Source organism: Salvelinus sp. IW2-2015, linkage group LG1, assembly GCF_002910315.2.
Source record: "Salvelinus sp. IW2-2015 linkage group LG1, ASM291031v2, whole genome shotgun sequence".
Lineage (NCBI taxonomy): Eukaryota > Metazoa > Chordata > Actinopteri > Salmoniformes > Salmonidae > Salvelinus > Salvelinus sp. IW2-2015.
The window spans coordinates 40,335,769-40,358,107 of record NC_036838.1 but is presented as its reverse complement, the minus strand read 5'-3'; the positions used below and the strand labels follow the sequence as shown (position 1 = coordinate 40,358,107).

The following is a 22,339-nucleotide window of genomic DNA, read 5'->3' as shown; positions in this document are numbered from 1 at the left end:
AAAGAGAGAGATCAACCAAACACACACGACCACACACAACACACCCCACCACAACAAACCCCGACAACACACCACACAGCACAACACACACACACACACATACAACGCCCCAGACCACACACACCACACGCCAGCACAACACATAACACACACACCCACCACACACACACACACAACACAACGCACACGAACTAGGTTAACACATGGGACAAAGGAGGCTCGCTGGGGGAGTGTGCTACAGTTTACCCCTTATGAAGGGTTGTGACAGCATCAGTCAATAATTATGTAATCTAAATAGATCAAGCCTGTTTCCTGCCCCGGGTGTGTGTGTGTTGTTTGTTTGTGTGTGTGTGTGTGAGATAGAAGAGAGAGAAAGGGGTGGCTAAGAGGACAGTGTGGTCCGTCAGGGTGTGTTAGTGCTTTGAAGTGGCCCTCTCCTCATTCCAGCCAAGCAGAGCAGAGCATAGTGTGACTAGCTAGGCACCCGAATGGGAATCAGAGCTTGTATCAGGAGACGTGTCTGCTCTGACAGACCAGGAGTCAAAGGTCAGGGGGCAGCCCGGCCTGGGGAGGTGGTGGTAGCGGCACCATTTCTCTAACTACCACTGGTCCCATGTAATATGGAGGATGGAGACAGGCAGGAGACTTGGAAGGAGGTCAGATGGGAAAGGCAAAAGACATCCATAAACAAACACACACACTCACTTTCTCACATTCACACATAAACGCAGATGCAGTACTTACTCTGTCCATACTGGCTGTACTGGTATCCAGCYGTGACGGGGTCCACACTGTAGCTGGTGGCGCTGTAGGTGGGGGGGCAGTAGGACTGGGAGGAAGCCAGGCTGTCCACTCCCTTGATGGAGTCAGAGCGCTGGCTACAGCTGGCTGAGATGGGGTTGGAGGACTCCAGGCTGCCATGGAGGGGGGAGATGGAGAAGTCATGCTGGGACTGGGAGGGCACCGCGTTGGGGTTACTCAGGATGCTCATCACCTGGAGAGGGAGAGCAGAGGGGAGACAGAGGGGGAGTTAGAAAGGCTGAGGTCCTAAATAACACATGGATGAGATTGAGTGACTGCACTATTGAGTTGTACAGATGTAAAAAACAGTCTTTTAACTTTGAAACATGGACCAACAAAAAAGGGGGGGAAAAGGAAAGGGGCGAGGGATGGGGATGTAGATGTAGGGAGATGTAGGGATGTAGAGAGATGGGGTGAGAGAGGGAAATGGGGTGAGAGAGGGAGATGAGGTGAGGGAGGGAGATGGGGTGAGGGAGGGAGATGGGGTGAGAGAGGGATATGGGGTGAGAGAGGGAGATGGGGTGAGGGAGGGAGATGGGGTGAGGGAGGGAGATGGGGTGAGAGAGGGATATGGGGTGAGAGAGGGAGATGGGGTGAGGGAGGGGAAGAAACAAAAAGAGTGTTCTATTAGTGGTGCCAGTGAGTTCAGCGTTAAACGCAGGGACAGTGTGGGGACAGTGTGGGGACAGTGTGGGGACAGTGTGGGGACAGAAGGGTCTTAGGGTGATAATAGAGCCACTGACAGACAGACCCTGTATGTCCCAGAGCCTGGAGGCTGGAGGAGGCCTGGGGCCTACATCACAACAAGCACTGAGGGACTCCCTAATCTCCATCCCCTAGCCTAGCCATCTCATGAATAGTAATGAAGTTGGAAGCAGTAAACGATCCTCTTAGATCAGATCCCCCACAGAAATAGTCTCCACTAGCCTCACTGAAGGGCCTACTGCMAGTATGAGTTAGGGTTATGGCTAGGGTAAGTATTAGGGGTGTTATTTATACAGCATGAGTGCATTTATTTCAATACTCTGTAATCTCATCTAATATTTGTATGATGAGTTAACAAATAATACACTTGTGGTATGGATATGATTATCTCCATTAGACTAGAGGCACAGACCATCGCCACAATGCAATGCAGATGGAGGTTTCTACTGAGCTTCTGGCCGAAACTGAAACGTTAGAATTGGACTATAATGTCCCTTTTTATAAAACTAGAAAGGGCCGGGGAGATTGTGAATGGGGGAGAATGGGGAAATGGTCCCACACATGCTTCCCTTATATTGCATGGAAGCATCCTCCCCAACATCAGGTTCACGTTGTGCTCTCGTACGCTGGGCTGGCCTTTGGCGCTTTGGCTGCTAAACCAATTAGCCCATCATGGAGGTGGTTAAACACACACCACACCACACACACACACACACACACACCCACACACACACACACACACACACACACACACAACACACAACCACACCACACACACACACACACACACACACACACACCACACACACACACACACACACACACACAACAGCACACACAAAAGGGTTTAACACAGTTCACAGAGCCGATGCTGTGGGCAAAATATCCTACAGAAGGACAGGGCTCCTTCAATCTCCAGAGTGAACATCCAAACAACCATTATACTGTAGAACCTCTTCACCGCATACATACGCAGCCCTACTGCTCAGAAATACATAGCCAGACACACACACCGGATAGGGAAAATGTATCTTATTCCACAAATTAATCCTATTCTGCAAAAACTGTCTCTGAGGAAATATGAAGCACTTGAGGCACATCAGAGACATAAAGGCTGGTTAGTGATTTCCTCTTGTTAATTCTATCAGGATGGAAACCCCCCACCATCCACCAGCCCCACAACTTATTCAGACAGAACATGTGACATGTATCCATAAGAGGGAGATTTATGGCTCTCTGCATGCAGGACACATGGGATGCTCTCTCCCATATGGATTGGAGCAGGAAAACAGACTCCTTCTCAGTGTGGAACCTCCTATACCCTGCTGTGCTGGGCTGTGCTGTGGTGTACTGTGCTGTGCTGGTCATGTGACTGGGTGTGAGGAAGTGCTAGTTGGGGGTCCAGGGAGACAGCTGGAGGGGGTGGTGCCAGATATAGTCATCAGTTAATTGAAGCTTGATTACATCGCTTCCTTATTTAAACATTAAATAATAAAACGGCCAGCAATCAGGGGCTGTGCTAAATTGAGCCTAATTACTATTCATAGATTTCACCAGTTCCTCAACAGAGATGGCCACTTTTCATGGACAATGTTATAATTACATTTTTTCCCCAAGATTGCAAAAAAGTTTGTAAAAAAGACAGTATGTCTGGACGGTTGTATCCTTGAGATGCCCTTCCTAAAATTGTTCAGAAGGTTTTGGTTAACTGATGCTGGAGGGGGGAAAGGTAAGCTCCTCGATTGAGCCTGGGTTCATATTAGCTATCTGTAATGTCCTACTGCTTTCACACAGCTAAATAAAAATCAATGCCATTTCACCACTTCCCCCTATTATCTGATGTGGGTGGAGATATGGCTGATGCTGAGTATCAGCTGCAGGGTGTAAAACACACCCTCAACAGGCCTTTAGACCTGCTCTGCTCCAGAACAACACCACTCAATACACACTTAACACCCTCACTCCCTTTCAGAACAGTCCTCCACTACACCCCTTCCTCCCTCTCTCTCTCTCTCTCCGTACAGTGTCTTCAGTGTTCGTTTGTTGTTTGACTTTGTGCTAGGGCTGTTGGAGGAGATAATGTGAGCCAGGACCAGTTTAAAGGACACTGCTCCAGGGCGTCCCCTGCCTCTCTCTATACAGATAGATTACTTTATAAATAATAATAAAAAACTAATTAATTCTCTCAACTTCTGAGCCCTCCAGCCCTGCGGCAGAGTGAACAGGGAACTGTAAGTTGATACAATGTGAATCCTTTCAGAAAAATAAATTGAGCATTTGCGACACAAAAATACATTCTTTTATACCCTGCTAATTTCCTTAACAGTCAAATTATATTTTTTTGTCTACTTAAATGTTTGACGAGCCTTTGCTCTTTGTTGGATTTGCTTCCTGAATAAAATAACTTGACTTACTGCGAGGCAGTTGACTGACTGAGAAAGCGGAAGGCATTATTTTCAAAAATTGAAAAAATTGCATAATTTTCTTACATACAATACTCGCTAAATTCCCTACAGTGACATGTTCAAGCCACAGTTTCAAAGAGATGCCTTACGTCACAATGTTATTTATTAACCTTTATTTTCACTATATATGAAGTACACAATCAATGCAATATCCCTAAACAATACTTACATTATGAATATACGGTCATGTAATGTGCTATGCTCATCTTAACCCTTGAATGACCACATCAGGTCAGAGTGCACCTGCGCTCACTGCTCACCCAGTGACATGCACTAGTGACGGATGAAAATGTTCACTATACGCTTTTTCATGTTCACAAAAATATTTCACAGACAAAGTTTTTGCATCTGAAAGAAAGTGATACAGCATAAGGAAAATAAAAAAGAGAGTATATAGATACAAAGAGAGGGGGAAGGAAAGAGGAGAGAGAAGAGAGAAAGAGAGAGTGAGAGTGTGAGAGAGAGGCTTTGGGAAGTACAAAGACTCCTGTAGGACTGAGTTGGCCTGAGGGCCAGCCTGCCTGGAGAGCTGATAGGACAGCCCTGTGTTCCATTCTCGGCGCCAGCGCCCTCGCCAACACACTCCACTCCACAAACACTTCTCTTAATCTGCGCAAGACTGGATTAGCTCCCCTGTCACCGATAGCTCCCGTTCTGCCCAAATCGAATGCCCCCAAGACATACCTTTAAGTTCGGCAGAGGTCACCGGGGCAGAGAGGAGAAAATAAGCACTCCAAATGTCTGGAAGTTATCTGAGGGGCGCAGAATAACATCGCGCACCTTGGCAGATCTGCCTGGCTGATACACGCCTCAGCTGGGAATGACTTAAGATCAGGGATGACGATGACACCAAATTTGGGTAGATGTTTTTTTCAATGTCAGTCCTGGGGTGTGATTACYGAGAGTAAATGTATTTGTGAATTTACTGACCTATAAATTAAGAAGTATGAGTACACTGAATGGTATTTCTTGGTTGATTGGAAATAATTCAAACTTGCGCAACGGCTAAAATTGGGTGCAATATTCCATATAAAATATTGAATATTTACAAATTATTTCTGAGAACTGATTAAAAAAACATGTGATGCAAATATTACTCAAAAGCTAGTAGAAACATTTTACTGATACTGTACATTGAAGAATGCAGGGTAAAATGATTATGCACAAATCAAATAAACAACAGCATCAATTTCTTCATTTTGAAAACAACTAGGAAAGAGAATTAAAAAAGAAAAGATGAAGGAGTTTTTCTAAAGAGTCAATGGACCAGTGCAACCCCAAGTCCCCCCACCCTCCCCCTCAGCCCTCCTTCTCACATGAGAGGAACAGCCCAGCGGGCAGTAAGGCCCCTCATCTGAGAAGACATAATGACTATTTAAAAATAACAGCGATTGCATAAATTGAATTAGAGCGTTTTGGTCACGGTGGAGGTGATGCTAGTGGTAGGGGAGCTGTGTGGGGCCGTGCCGCAGACTGACGTGTTGGTGGCAGGCAGCAGATGACGGGCCCTGGCCTGTGAGTCAGTGCATTAATTGGCCGCGGCACGTTAATCAAAAGTGAAAAGTGTCTTCCGCCACCAATGCTATGGGACGAGGAGAGACAGAGACAGGATGAAGAGAGGGTGAGAGGGAGGATGGGAACTGGAGAGAGAGAAATAGGTTTTTGAAGCATGTGGGTTGTACGGGCAGAGGGGGGGTTAATTGTGTTCAATTAAGTGCCTGATTGGCACTGACAGAATCTGGGCATTGACAAGCTAGGCACAGATGAGGACGATTAGCGGGCATTGGAACAAGCTGTCACTTCTCACAACATGTTAGCCATACTACCACAGTATCCCCCAGTCTCTCAACTCTGCTCTCTAACACCTCTKCCCACAAACACTGAGCTYCACTATTTTATCTAACAGCTAAACTCGAGACCTAAACACACACAATATCAAATGAAATTCCACATGATCTTAAATAAATACTAATTCCAAAATGTTTCATAAAATGTAATTGGAGAATAATAGTTTTGACAAAATGCATTTTCTTCCCTGACTCCTTCCCCGGCCCCCACCCGTCTTCTCTAACCCTGTGTTCAATGGAGCACAGCTGCCTGCTACTAGCCAGAGAAAGGTCTCCCTCCCTCCTAAACATCCAACAGTGCGTGCAGGGCCCCTCACTAAACAGAGGTTAATATGCCGTCTATTGGGCTGCAATTGGAGAACGTGTGGGGAGCAATCCTCTATTCTCTGCTAGTGATATGCTTGAGTTACTGTGGGATGGATTCAGCCACCAGGAACAAGAGCAACCCCCTCCAATACACAAACACACACACACACACACACACACGCACGCACGCACGCACGCACACACACACACACACACTGCAACTCTCCTCACACCACCGTCTCTGCCAAATTAAACGGCAGATTTTCTGATTCCAGCAGAGTGGTTTCAGTGAGGCAGGGCTGTGTGTATGAGGGAGGGTGCAGCTCGGAGAGGACAGAGAGGCGTATCGGGGAGCGGGGAAGTCGGGGGGAGCTGGGGGGGTTTGTTTGCTAAAAACAGCAGGGGCCAGGCCTAGTGAAAAATGTCAGGTCAAATTGTTCTTGACAGTGTTAATATCTGCACCTCATAGTCATAATTACATGTAAATAAATAGTGAAATAGCTCTCAGCTGGAGACTGAGAGGAGTGGGCTGCAGCTCCAGACAACCAGCTGGGGACCCAACCACATCACACATTCTCATTTTACTGGCTCACGAGAAAGAGGAAGAGAGAGCAAGGGAGAAAGAGAGGGAGAGGAAGAGTGAGAGGAGAGCGAGTGAGAGAGAGAGAGAGAGAGAGAGAATGAGAGAGAGAGAGACGAGAAGAGAGAGAGTAGAGAGAGAGAGAGAGAGAGAGAGAAAGAGAAGAGAGAGAAGCAGAGAAAAACAACATAGCTATGTGATGTTTAACAAAGTTTACACTCAAATATATTTTGTTTTGTTTAGCTTGAAGAAAAGATGTTTAATGTCCAAGTTGATCAGAATAATGTTCTAACGGATGCTGTAAAATATAACACTGAGCAATACTGGGCTTCCATTTCATGCTTGCATGGGAAGGCTGAGATTATGTGGGTTGGTGTGTTGGATTGGTTATCTGCTCCACTGCAGCACCATAGGTTTAGACTGGGGGAGGGGAGGGGGAGGGGAGCAATCAGGATGGTGTGCCAATGGAAGCACTCGAGAAAGAGGAGAGGAGAGAGAGAGAGAGAGAGAGAGAGCAAGAGAGAGATTAGAGAGAAGAGAGAGAGATGAGAGAGAGAGAGATGAGAGAGAGAGAGAGAGAGAGAGGAGGAGACGAGAGAGAGAGAGCGAGAGAGATGACGCAGAGAGGTTTATTAATTAGCGTCCATGCACTGTCAGAGAGGCATCTGGAACTAACAGGAAACACATGCAGCCAGACAACATCCCCAACCTCCAGACGGACAGCTAGCAGGGCAGGTTGACTGCAGCCCTGCATTGCTGTGATTCTGCCACCCCCTGACCCCTGACCCCAAAATATTGATGATGATGATGATGCCGATAATAATAATGATAATCATAATAATGATAATCATAATAATAAGTAGAAGAAGCAAAAAACATTGTTAAGCGATGGAAAATAATGCAACAAATGTATGGAATAAAATGTCTTGAGCATGTTTCACAGTGTACGCCTGTGTGTAATTGGTTTTCAAGATAGAATTGATGTATGTGCCTATACTTTAATAAAGGCAATACCATTCTCAATCTTATAGGCATTTCGTCTGCGTGGGACACACAGCATGTGAATCAGTCTCAGTCATTTCCTACTTAAATCTTCTAGGATTTACTGAAATGTATATTGGCTGCCTCTGCAAGATAAATGTCAATCGCATTCCCTTATATTTACTATTTATCAGGATGCAGCAGCTCACTTTCTGCAGGAAATATCTTTTACCCGCACACAAACACCATTGCATTTAAATAGCATTTTTATTGTCGCCATAGCCTTTCATCTGGGCGTGGGGAGCAGAGCTGCCTCACCAGGGGGAGAGAGAGTGACAGAGAGAAAGAGAMAGCGGGGGAGAGAGACAGCCAGAGAGCGAGAGAGAGCGAGAGAGAGAGACCTACTATTAGCAGGAGTTGCCAAAAAAAAGAAGGGGACAGGTTGGTAGGTGAAAAATAGATAAAAACCACATCCAGAGATATTTATGTTAAACAAGAAGGCAAAGAGCGTATTGGTTTAACTTAGCTGTTCTAGCGGGGTTAGAGGTTGAGCTATAGAGAACACAGGCATGGAACCAACCACAGAGAGCCCACTAACTGGTTAAGAAATCAAAAGCCTGTTTAGGAAAAACTTTTGCCCTTGCATCATTTAACATACAAACACTAAAGGCACCTAAAACCCTATTCAATCTTGGCAGACAATAAAAATGCATTTAAATTAGATACATATAGTCAAAAGCCCCATATTGCCAATGTGTGTATGTTTGTGACACCAGCAATCCTTTCCTCTGAGTTCAGAAGTGTTAAACAGGCAGCAAGCCCTAATAATCTATGCAGAAACATATAGCCAGTGGATATGATTTACACTCCCTTGATTTTTTTGGCAGCTGCCAAGAGCAGGTCTTATTTTTTAAATATTTTTTTTGAAAGCCACTTATATATTTTTTATACTTGCCAAATTGAAACAGTATTTGTTTTAATGGAAGTTCTAATTAACGTCTATGTATTCCCCCTCTTGCTCTGCGAGAGGCTGAGCTATGAATGCAGGCTATGTGTTCATCCCCTTTGATTAGTTGTCAGTAGAGCTTGCCAGCTGACATGGTGCCCGGTGAGAGGCTTAATGCCCAACTTTTAATAATGTGGGGGACTACATGAATCTCCCTCTCTCATTGGTATTCAGGTGCAGGATGTGTTGTTAGAAGTCAGAGAGGGGGGAGGAATGGAGCCAGAGCCTCTAGATTGTTCCTATATATTCCCTCTCCCTCTCTCTCCCTCTTTTTTGGCAACGACTAGTGTTGGCGTCTTAAATGGAATTCATCCATTTTTTAAAGAAGCGTCAGTGCTCGCTAATGGAAGAGAAGAGCGGCAGCGGCAGTTTGGAGTCTCCCCTGGCTTATCTATGTCAGACAGTTGTGGGGAGTCGCTAGCAAGGCGAGCATAGCGTGGTGTCAGCGTGCGTGGTGCGGTGCAGAGCAGCGCGGGTAGCCAGGCAGGCCTGGGGACACGGATCAAAGGGAGGCAGGGGTGAGAGCAGCTCTGCCTGTCTCTGATCCCCTCTGTGTGTGTGTGTGTGTGTGTGTGTGTGTGTGTGTGTGTGTGTGTGTGTGTGTGTGTTGTGTGTGTGTGTGTGGTGTTGTGTGTGTGTGTGTGTGTGTGTGTGTGTGTTGTGTGTGTGTTGTGTGTGTGTGTGTGTGTGTGTGTGTGCGTGCGTGCGTGCGCGTGCATGCGTGTGTAGGCCAGCCCACTTCCACAGCACCACAGGCTCTCCTCACACATGGCATCCATGGTCCCTCTCACTCCAAAACACACATCACTTCCAGGACAGAGAAAAATGGAGAGCTAACTTACTACAATGATTTATTATCCAACATCCAGCACCAGTCAAAAGTTTGGACACACCTACTCATTCCAAGGTTTTTCTTATTTTCTATTTTCTACATTGTAGAATAATAGTGAAGACATCAAAACTATGAAATAACATATATGTTATAATGTAGTAACCAAAAAGGGTTTAAACAAATCAAAATATATTTTATATTTGAGATTCTTCAAAGTAGCCACCCTTTACCTTGATGACAACTTTGCACACTCTTGGCATTCTCTCAACCAGCTTCAGGAGGTAGTCACTTGGAATGCATTTCAGTTAACAGGTGTGCCTTGTTAAAAGTTAATTTGTGGAATTTCTTTCCTTCTTAATGTGTTTGAGCTAATCAGTTGTGTTGTGACAAGGTAGGGGTGGTATACAGAAGATAGCCCTATTTGGTAAAAGACCACATCCATATTATGGCAAGAACAGCTCAAATAAGCAAAGAAAAATGACAGTCCATCATTACTTTAAGACATAAAGGTCAGTCAATATGGAAAATGTCAAGAACTTAGAAAGTTTCTTCAAGTGCAGTCGCAAAAACCATCAAGCYCTATGATGAAACTGGCTCTCATGAGGACCACGACAYGAAAGGAAGGCCCAGAGTTAACTCTGCTGCAGAGTTAAGTTAATTAAGTTAATTAGAGTTACCAGCCTACGAAATTGAGTTCAAGTAACAGACACATCTCAACATCAACTGAGTCCAAATTTGGGATTTTTGGTTCCTACCACTGTGTCTTTGTGAGACGCAGAGTAGGTGAATGGATGATCTCAGCATGTGTGGTCCCCACCGTGAAGCAGGGCGGAGGAGGTGTGATAGTGTGGTGGTGCTTTGCTGGTGACACTGTCAGTGATTTATTTAGAATTCAAGGCAGACTTAACTTCTCTAGGATAGGGGGCAGCAAATTCACTATTGGATAAATAGCGTGCCCAATTTCAACTTCCTTCTACTCATCCCCAGAATATAAGATATGCATATTATTAGRAGATTTTTATAGACAACACTCTGAAGTTTCTAAAACTGTTTGAATCATGTCTGTAAGTATAACAGAACTTATGTAGCAAGCAAAACCCCGAGGACTAACCATTAWTTTTTTWWTTTTTTTAAGTCACTGTCTGTTCAATGAGTTTTCATTGGAATACTGGATTTCMAWTCACCCTGTTTTCAGTTCCTACCGCTTCCACTGGATGTCACCACTCCTCAATAGGTTGAGGTTATTCCTTTGTGCAATGAAGAAGTTAGGCCACCTGGAAACAGTGTAACGTCATGTGTACTGTTTGAGAGTTGCGCAAGACTAGAAAAGTAGCGTTAGTTTGTTGGTCTCCTGTATTGAAAACAGATAGACCCGTCTTCAATTTGATCGATTATTAACGTTTACAAATACCTTAAGTTGTATTACAAAAGTAGTTTGAAATGTTTTGGCAAAGTTTAGAGGTAATTCTTGAGATATTTTGTAGTGACTTTGCGCAAATTGGAAGCTGTTTTTTTCTGGATCAACCGCGCCAAATAAATGGACAATTTGGATATATATGGACGGAATTAATCGAACAAAAGGACCATTTGTGATGTTTATGGGACATATTGGAATGCCAACAAAAGAATCTCGTCAAAGGTAAGGCATGATTTATATTTTATTTCTGCGTTTTGTGTCGTGCCTGCAGTGTTGAAATATGCTACACTCTCTTTGTTTAAAGCCTTTTGGAAATCTGACATGGTGGCTGGATTCACAACGAGTGTAGCTTTAATTTGGTATCTTACATGTGTGATTTAATGAAAGTTTGATTTTATATAATTTTTTTGAATTTGGCGCTCTACATTTTCCCTGGCTATTGGCCAAGTGGGACGGTAGCGTCCCACATATCCTAGAGAAGTTAACAGCATTCGGCAATGATACGCCATCCCATCTGGTTTGCGCTTAGTGGGACTATTATTTGTTTTTCAACAGGACATTGACCCAACACACCTCCAAGCTGTGTAAGGGCTATTTGACCAAAAAGGAGAGTGATAGAGTGTTGCATCAGATGACCTTGCCCCCCAATCACCTAACCTCAACCCAATTGAGATGGTTTGGGGTGAGTTGGACCGCAGAATGAAGGAAAAGCAGCCAACAAGTGCTCAGCATATGTGGGAACTCCTTAAAGACTGTTGGATAAGCATTCCAGGTGAAGCTGGTTGAGAGAATGCCAAGAGTGTGCAAAGCTGTCATCAAGGCAAAAGGTGGCTACTTTGAATAATCTCAAATCTAAAATATATTTAGATTTGTTAAACACTTTTTTTGGTTACTACATGATTCCATATGTGGCATTTCATAGTTTTGATGTCTTCACTATTATTCTACAATATAGAAAATAGTGAAAATAAAGAAAAACCCTGGAATGAGTAGGTGTGTACAAACTTTTGACTGGTACTGTAGGTTATTTTTTTCAAGCTATTGCTCAGACTCCTTCCTAACACATAGAAAGAAGCCTTGAATTTTATGTCATGTTTAATAGTTTTCCTTTGCCCTAATCAGTTATCTTGTGTGTGGACCTGTTGGATCCATTCCAGGTTTAATCAAAAAGGTCCAATATGTCTATTCATCATTGATTCACAGTAATAATTGTTGGAGGTACAGAAATGTGGTTTTAAGATGTGCTGTGATCAACAGCCCAGTACACCTGAGTGTGGTTGATAGACTGACTTGTAGCAGTATTTTCCTACATGGATTTATGTTATTTCACTCTGAGACAATGCATCGTGGCCCTCTGTATGTTATCCTCAACTTCAATATCCCTGGGATTTGTCTAAAAACGTTGCAATGTTTGTATTTCATTACAGTTGGCTTCTTCCCTTGTAAGGTTTGAACACAAACTCTAACTCTAGCTCTTGGTACTGCTGGAGCCTCATGAGCAGCAGTTGTTTTCTCCCCTCTCCCAGCAGGTGTCCCTGTCATGCAATAAAGAGGAATTTAGCCAAAACGGCTGCCAAAGAACACATCTCCCAAGAATAACTAGGGCTTCAAAGGCTTATTTGAAGATAGTGGCCATAGAGTTGTATATGACCTAACATTGTTTCTGGGGGGGGGATGTAGACCACCTCAGTTTTGGATATGTTTCCTTTTACAGTGCTGCTGTTTCACCATGCCATAACCAGGTACAGCAGGCTCTGTAAATACAATGCAACTACCTGTGCTTAAAATGTGTAACAGATAAACTGTTCGAACTTGGAACAATTAGAACAAAGGCAAGGCTACATTTTATTAGGACAAATGTACAATTGTATTTATTGTGCTCTAAGTAATTTTGGTTTTAAGGAATGGAGAGCAGAGAGAAGGACATGTGTCGAGCTAAATTGTTGTTAATGAGTTCTTCAATCGCATGCTTTAACTATTTGCCCAATTACTTCCTGGTAATTAAGGCACTGTAAAAGGAATCACAACAGAAGCTTTCATCACAGCATGGAAAACTTGGTTACGGAGACAAAAGCACCGATTTGTATATTTATCTTGAAACAACTAGTTGTTTATATGTCCCTATCCAAGTTTCCATCCAACTGTTTTATGCAAGTAATGTAGATGACAAATAAAAAATAATCTTGCCGTTTTTTCCATAATCATAATCTGATCAGGTGCCAAACTGATCAGCCAACCGTGTGCAGATAGAGCTGTTGGCTAGAGAGCACGTGCCAATACAAGAATAGACACACTTGCTATATAACGCAACATTTTTTGTGAGTGGAAAATGCGATGGAAACCCATTTAACTTGCATTTTTTATTAGACCCATGGGAATTTAAACGCAAAAGGTATTATATGTGCACTTCATCATCACGAACAGTTTTTCATCTGCAACAATTTAATTTGAGGGAAACATCTCTGGTGGGAAAATGCAGATTTTTAGATATAAATGATTATTCACCAATTGGATGGAAACCTAGCTATTGTGGGTATTTAGGGTCATTTAGACTTCAAAAATATAATGTTTCAGAAATTAGTTTGGGAAATATTTGTTGTGAAACAAATCCTATCAGGTCTTCAAACCAAAAGAGCCCCAGTTGATTGACACACAKAAATATTTCTCCATCAAAAAAGCAATAATAATGTTTTCAGCCACTGCTGATATTTCTGCTCCCTGCCACCACCTCATACTCCTGGCCTTTCCTCTATCCAACACCTGCTGTGACACTAGATGAAACAGGACCAACACAACATCGCTGTGCTCATACCTCTAGCCCAGCCAAGCACAGCTTAACCCACCTCCCCACCCCTGACATAGCTTGCGCTTCTCTCTCGCAAACCAACCAAATTTATATCCCACACGACAACAACCCCAGTGCCGGCACGGATGGCTTTTCCAGCGGCCGTAATGGAAAAATGTGCGCTGTCGGGAAAGGTTATGGGATTGGGATGGGTGCGAGGACCTGTCGGCAATGCTGAACGCAGCAGGATTCCATTATAAACTTGGCAGTTGGCCACCGCAGTCCATTTACTGGGAATCACAGAATTTTTGTCAATCTTTACCAGTAACGGGTAGCCCATCAATACCAGACACTAGAGAAAATAGCTCACACATACCAACACACAGGCATATCTCCTCCGGACAGATGCTGTCTGAAAAACCACAATATAAAATTCTCATTTCCATCACGATGGAGAGTCTATTTGTATAGTTTTTCCATTACATAGAGGAGAGGAAGACAGGATAGTGAAAACATACAGTATATAAACAACCAAATAAAAAATCACAGTCTCAATCTATGTCAAACTAAATCTATGTCAACAACAAATCTCTAACATTCCAGATGAGTTGCCTGAATGAACTGGACACGACATCTGTTTAACTACAGATAGATAGAGTTAGACAGGCTGAGTTGTGTGTTTGTATGTGTGTGTGGTGGTAGATGCGTTTGTTTGTGTGTGTGTGTGTGTGTGTGTATGTGTGTGAGCACTTACTACAGCAGCAGGACATTGAGGGAGTGTGAACTCTGATTCCTCTGTCAGAGAACATCCATCTCCCCACAGTTAAAGAGTGATAGAAAAGCCACATGTTTTCCTGTTTTAAACATCACTGCTACATACTATTTACTTTACCACAAATATGATAACTAATACAATACAATAACTCACATTTAGCTTAAAATTAACTACAAAAAAAAAAAAATTCTGGTTCAATATTTTAAAAAATTCTGACCCACTTTATAGACTAATTGAATATTGAAAATCCTGTTTCTACGATTATCCAAGGTCCTAATCCCCAGTGCTAAACAGGACACATGTATTATCCAAACACATAGTGGAATGCCTAGGAAGAAAGGGAGAGAGCTGCTGTATCGTCAGCCCGTATTAAGTACTGGAGAGCCATTAATGGAAAAAGCATTCCATGTTCCTGGTGTTTTCTGCAGGTCTGCAGTGAGAGCATTAGCACTTAAAGCCCCTGTGCCATGATTAACAATCAAACACGCTGTGAGCCTCCATGTTATCCTCCAACGCTCCAGCAGGAGAGAAAATCTCTGTTTTGTCACCAAAATCCTTAATGATTTATTCTCTGAAGAAAGAGGGGTAATACCAAGAATGTTTCCAATCTGCTTTGAGAATATTTGAAGAAGAAAAAAATCCTAATAAAACACGTCTGAACGAGGGGGTAATTGTGGACAAATGCAGCATTGAAATTCATTTTCAACTCTTTACACACCATTTCAATCTTATTTTCTGCTTGTTAACCACARCTTGTTGGTGAGGGTGGGCAAGACTGGCCAGTATTGATGGGTAATTGTGTATAATTCATTTCTCAGACACGATTTGCATCAATACAAATGTTTTTCCATTCTGTGCTACTTAAGGCTCAACCCCTTCCATAGAGTAGTGTTTTAAATGCTTATTAATGGAGGTGCCCAAAGAGCATAACATGGAATCCCCAGCTTTCATAACATGGAATCCCCAGCTTTCATAACATGGAATCCCCAGCTTTCATAACATGGAATCCCCAGCATTTTCATAACATGGAATCCCCAGCTTTCATTAACATTGGAATCCCATCTTTTCATAACATGGAATCCCCAGCTTTCATAACATGGAATCCCCAGCTTCATAACATGGAATCCCCCAGCTTTCATAACATGGAATCCCCAGCTTTCGAAACACACCAGAAACAACACGTTTGGGGACAAAACAATTGATTCCATTAAAAATCCTATTTTTACCAACCCCTAACCCTAACTCTAAACCTAACCCTAACTCTAAACCTAACCAACCCTAACCCAACCCCTAACCCTAAACCTAACCCAACCCCTAACCCTAACCCTAAACCTAACTCTAAACCTAAACCTAACCCCTAACCCTAACTCTAAAACCTAAACCTAACTCCTAACCCTAACCCTAACCTAACCCTAACCCTAACTCTAAACCTAACTCTAAACCTAAACCTAACCCCTAACCTAACTCTAACCTAAACCTAACTCCTAACCCTAACCTAACCCTTACCCCTAACCCTAAACCTAACCCTGAACCTAACCAACCTAAACCTTAACCCTAACCGTAACCGCCTAACGCTAAACCTAACTCTAACCTTAATTTTCTAAACTAACCCCTAAGCCTTGAAAAATTGCCTTTCTCCTTGTGGGACTGGCGATAATGTCCCCTACAAATGTTCCTTGTTTTACTATTCTTTGTGGAAGGACTTCTGGTCCCCATAAGGCACCAGTAAAACCAAAACACACACAGACAACAGACACAGACACAGACACAGACACAGACAGACAGACAGACAGACAGACAGACAGACAGGACAGAACAGACAGACAGGACAGACAGACAGACAGACAGACAGACAGACAGACAGACAGACACACACACACACACACACACACACAGGGGCAAAGCAATTGCATTTTATGACAGAAGAGGATTGCTCGGTTAGAGGGGAATCTAATGCCTCCTATTGATTCAAACCTCAATTAGGACAGCAGCGCATCTAATTACTCTGCCTAATGCTCCACAGTATTTTCACTGTGTGTGGAGGGCCGAGCAGAGAGGAGAGGAGGGAAGGGGAAGCAGCATGACTGGGAGGGTTAGGAGGCCATGGAGGGCAGCAGAGTAGCCCTACACAGCCACCCACATATTCACAGCCCCTCCTCTACAAGCCTACAGTAGCTCTGTAGCTACAGATAGACACAGTACAGGCTGGGAGCTGAAGAACAGTGGTACAAGATGAATGGAATAACATAGTACTAAGATCTACCAACTCCAAACAATTACTTGTAGAAGATTAAGRGCCTACATTTCTAAGCTTTAGCTAATTATTTTATTCACATGTGTTTCTCATGTTCTGAGTAAGATTTTGGTGTCCCAGGAAAGTGGAAACTGCTGTTTTGGAGCAGATGTGCCTCTATCAAGATTAATTTTAATTTGTTGATGTTAATCCAATTGTTTTAAAATTGTAGCAATTTACATGAGCCAATGAAAACCCAGAGCTTTAGAAGCTAGAAGAAAAGACCATGGATCGACATARAGTATTACTTATTAGTTGCTTTTGGTTCAGCAAATTGCAATTATATACATCATTTAAACCTTGGGTCATTGAATCATTTAAATGGTCAGATGGTAATACCATGTCTATATCAGTATTTTTTTGTAAAAATTTAACTTTATGTAGCTTAAAATAAAGAAATACAATTATAAGTGAAAAGAATTATGAAAATAACAATATACCACAACATTTGTGAACTGGACCTTTATTAGTCCTGTATTAGCGGAGATAAATACTCCTCAGCACCCCCAACCCAAAACATCTTCCCACGGCCATGGCTTATGGTACACATGAATTATTGTTACTGCTTGGATAACCTAATCTACTAAAATGTATGGATTTTTTTCACACATTATTTTCACCCTGCACAGAACACCGGACTAATTATCAATGTGAATTATCACTGTGAATCATTGAAATGTTGTTTATGTGTCAATTAATCCCGTAAGGGATGGGTTGCCAACAGGCGATTTTATAGACAAAGAAAATGTAATTCGATCATTCATTCATCAAAAGAGGTGAGACGGAAGAAATAGGGAGACGTGCCCTTGGCCTTGAACTGACCTGTGGGGAGAGGCCGTTGCTGACCGGGTTCATGTGATTGCTGGCCGCTGATTGGCTCATGAAGCTGTCTGAGTAGCTGGAGAAGCTGTGGCGATTGGACGAGAGGCCGTAGGCGGAGCTGCCGTCAGAGAGTCCTCCCTGGTGCATTGAGGACGGAGGCAGGGGCTGGGGCCGATGCAACGTACTGCTGCCATCTGAACCAATAACAACAACACTGAGTGAGGATGTGAGACAAGAGTACCACAACCAAATCCACTGCACACATAAAGTTCAGCCTTGTTCACAACCCTGAAAAATGATTTACACACCCCAGCCTTTAGAGACTTATCCCCCAAAACTAACCACTAAAAGAGATACAAATGTTGTATTAGAAAATTGCTCAAAAAAGATAATTTAAAATTGTAAAGTTTTAGTGGCTTGTGCCTCAGACACCATGTGACTATTTTTCATGTGCTTTATGTAGGTTAGAAATATTCTGCTCTTGTAATTGGTAGCAAACTCCGTCAAAACCTTAGGCTGTTTCCCTGTCATCATGTAACAAAGACTTAGCTGCATGCTTAACGACTGCCTGTATGGATCCTATATGTAGCATATAACTGCTATATGATATAATATTCTGCTAAATGTGTAGCAGATATACCTTAGATATTTGTAGCTCAAGTGCTACCTAGATTAGATGAAAACACAACCATATATACAAACATTTGAACCCGAAACATAGCCTCTGGGGTAAGCAGATGTGGAGGCTTGTGTGTGAGTGTGTGCGAATGCATGTGTACCTGTCTTACCCTGTGACAGTGTAGTGCCGGGGTACGAGGACTCAGGTAGCTGGTAGGTAGGTAGGCTGGGCATCCCCGTGGGCGGGAAGCCTCCAGGTAACAGGTGGTTGAAGGCAGCCAGCTGATTGGCTCCTGCCTGCTTGCGCCATCTGGCCCTTCTGTTGCTGAACCACACCTGGAGGGAAAAACACAGATGAGGACGATGGAGAGGACAAACTACAGAACGAGAGAGAGAGAGAGAGAGAGAGAGAGAGAGAGAGAGAGAGAGAGAGAGAGAGAGAGAGAGAGAGAGAGATAGATAGGTACTTCCCCTCAGGTTTGCTCCTCAATGATAAACCGTCTGTAAGAGCTAAGCACTCTCTCTCTCAGCACACCCCTAGGTTGTGCATACTAGAATATCCATTCTCTTCCATTCATCTAACACAATTAATCTATTTATCATAATGGATATATGATTCTCGGAATGCTCCAAATGAATTACTGTGTGGTCCCTGCCAGCTGTGATTCATCTGCCTGTTGCTGTGAAGAAGTGTGTGTGGTTGTGGTGGAGAAGCTAGCTAGTCCCTGTGGGAGCCGGAGCCAGAAGCCGGCATGGAGGCTCAAGTGGTCTGTCCTGTTTTTCTTCTTAAGTGGCTTAAGCTGTGATCTGTGTCAACAGGCTGCCTAAGCCCTCTTCAGATGGAAGAAGTCATTAAGGGGTCAGAGGTAGGGCCACAAGCAGCAGCATCAGACATCTCAAGTATGTTTGTGAACCTATTAGACATTTGGAGGGAGGCCATAAAGAATGACACTACAAACACTCACTCAACTCACTCAACTCACTCACTCACTCACTCACTCACTCACTCACTCAACCTCACTCAACTCACTCACTCACTCACTCACCACTCACCACTCACTCACCACTCATCATCACTCACTCACTCACTCACTCACTCACTCACTCACTATCTCACTCACTCACACTCACTCACTCACTCACTCACTCACTCACTCACTCACTCACTCACTCACTCACTTCTCTTCTCCTCTCCTCTCTCTCTCTCTCTCTTTCCTCTCTCTCTCTCTCTTTATCTCTCTCTTTATCTCTCTCTATCTCTCTCTATCTCTCTGTATCTCTCTTCATCTCTCTCTATCTCTCTCTATCTCTCTCTATTTCTCTCTCTGTCTCTTTATCTCTCTCTCTTTAAATCAGATACATGCAATTGCAAATATATACCAAGTTAATTATTTCAATTATATTATAAAAGGTGGATGGATTTAGCAGTTTATTTGTAATCGACAAAAAACATAAATGAATATTCCTTTGCACAGTCTAGAATGTAAGATCTTACATCCTGTAGATCTTAGTCTTCTTAAGATATCTAAATCAAATGTAGAATTGTACCGAAATGCACACAAAATGTCCAACACCATTATCAACTTTCAACCACGAATGCACAATGTCAACTCCCTGAATGGGAGAGACTAAAGAGGCTCCTTTTAAACTGCAGTGATTTACACATTTTAAAAAGGCTTCTGCTTCAACAAAACATGAATATAATCAGGCCCTTTGAAAAGAGCAGCCATACAGCCAGCAACCTGTTCCATTTAACCAAGACAAGGCCTGGGCCCAGTATGTGCTAAAGGTTGAAGGACACTGATCTATGCCTCGCACTGGCAATTCATCAGAGTTTAATACACTGTCAGCGCAGTTCATCTGCTGTTGTGTTTCAAACGGCCTGGCCTATTGTGAAGCCAGATGAAAGGATTGGACAAAAGGGCTTCCATACGCCAGGCAGAACACTGGGCACAAAGAGGGGGCGTCCCTTTTAAACAGCTCTTAAAGAGCCTAACTTTCAAGGGAGTAACACAGGGACACACTCACTGTTATTGGGGCCTCTCCTTCTCCTGAACACAAACATATGCTACACATAAACTCACATACACAGAGATCTCTCAATCACAAAAAGAGAGATCTCGGATTGAATTGTGTGTTATACTACAGAGTCAACGCACTGTATCTCTTAGGCCTTAATCATGTCTGCATCTAGTTTCAATTTCATCAAGAGCGTCTCATGTGATAAAAAAGTGACTGAGATGTCAAAATACCCCACTGTACAAGCACTCGCATGAATCAAGCCTCTCAACTTCTAACCCTAACCCCAACCAACAGGGAGCCTCTTCTGGAAGCAGATCATTTCCTCACACTTTCCATTCAACAAACAAACTCTTCCAGACCAAATAAAGCACTGCGAGGGCTCAGGGCTCCCCTGGTGCCCCCACTGATATGGCTGCTATTGGGATGTAGTGGAGCGTGGTGCTGGTTCTGAGCTGMAGCTGCTGATTTCCCGCTGGGGCCAGACAAACAGCTGCCTGCTTCCCGGGATGGGCATGGGGATACACCCCTTCCAGAGACGCCCAATCACCTGCAGTGCCACCCTCACATCTGACCTCTGAAGCTCACCCCACCCCTCTTTAAACTTCCTTATTTTTATGTCAGCCAAGCCACAGGCAGGAGGTGTTCCATCATGCCATGCACAAAACACACAGAAATGCCTTTGCCACTTTCTCTTGTTCCGTCACTTCACTTTTCTCTTTCTAATACTCTGTTTTGTTCTCTCTTTTTCCATCTTGCTCTCTCACCAAAACACATTACCAAACTCTTGTCTTACGAAATCCTCAGATACATAATTCACACAATTTCCTGATAGAATGTCCCTCCCCTCCTCATGTCAGTATATAATTTGCATTATAGGATGTAGTTCAGAGTGGTGTATGGAGATGTCTCAACATCTCCCTCCCCTGCCCTGTGGTCTCCATAGCCACCCTTCTACCTTAATGAGAGGGGAGCCTGTGAAGAGCATCTGTCTAAGTGAATTTACTCTGAGGCTTTGAACGAGCCCGCCGCGACGCCGATCTACTCAAGTCAACTAAAATGCCAAAGGCTGCAGCCCTATCGAGTTAAAGCTGGCAAACATTGGGCCCAATGTGCCCAGGTCAATACCGTATTGTTGGGCGAGAGGGGGTCATGCGTCACTGCTGCTTCAGAGGAGATGGAATGTTTTACTTCAGCAGCCATGGGTTTTACAGCAGAAGACTCTGAGATAAACACACACACACAAGACCTGGGTCCAAATTCTACTTTGGGTATTTCTAATTACTTTCAACGACATTTGGAAGTAAGCATTTAAATACTTTTCTTTTGAACAGACAAGTTGTTAAATATACTCCTATGCATTTAACCCAGGTATTTGAAAATACTCAAATAGTAGACTATTTAAAGAAAATAGTTTGAAAATACTTAGGTAGGTGTCATAAAAAATTAAATACAAATTCACATGACCCTCCCCTTGTACTGAAAAATATACACCCTCCCTCCATAGAATGAACTCAAAATAATGTTTATGACCAAAAATAACAATAACTGTAGCGACCCTGTGTTTATAAACGTGGATATGGACTTTGCCACTTCAGCATGCTTTTGTGGCACAGTCGATGCCACACATGGCTACGGGCCAGAAGGTTGAGGGTTTGCCGACCACAACAGACAAGCTCACTCTCCCTGCCTGTTTCAATACACTACGATCAGAGCCGGCAGCAGACAATGATGAGCTAGGGGGGAATCAGATTCTCAACATTTTGATGCTTTATTGATAATTATTTCAAATATACGCAACGAATTCCCCTCAACAGGTTTCTGTGCCAAAGCACCACACAACCAATAAACAAAGCAGACCAACTTCAGGCCCTTCAATATCATGGTTTGTGTTTTCAACACCACAATAAATAGACTATGTCAATCTCCACAAACAGAAAATACATCCCTCCCTACCTTTTAGGCTTCTCCAGTACCAAAGGCTTGGCTTGACAATCTCTGAATGTCATTAACCTTTTTGGTGTTTTGTAACGGATGTCTCTTTCCATTCATCTATTGGCCGCTGCACAATTTGGATTGATTGATTT

The 22,339-nt window shown here is 43.3% G+C and overlaps 1 protein-coding gene across 3 annotated transcripts in view; it reads right to left on the bottom strand.

Moving 5' to 3' along the window:
* pax7a (paired box 7a) overlaps positions 1 to 22,339 on the bottom strand; it is a 59,247-nt gene that overhangs the window by 771 nt on the left and 36,137 nt on the right. For all 3 annotated transcript variants that reach the window (XM_070444899.1, XM_070444903.1, XM_070444905.1), the window contains exons 7-9: positions 18,404 to 18,569; positions 17,616 to 17,809; positions 745 to 994 (exon numbers count right to left, since the gene is read on the bottom strand). In XM_070444899.1, the coding sequence (XP_070301000.1) occupies positions 745 to 994; positions 17,616 to 17,809; positions 18,404 to 18,569 (610 nt within the window). The remainder of the gene's footprint in view (positions 1 to 744; positions 995 to 17,615; positions 17,810 to 18,403; positions 18,570 to 22,339) is intronic.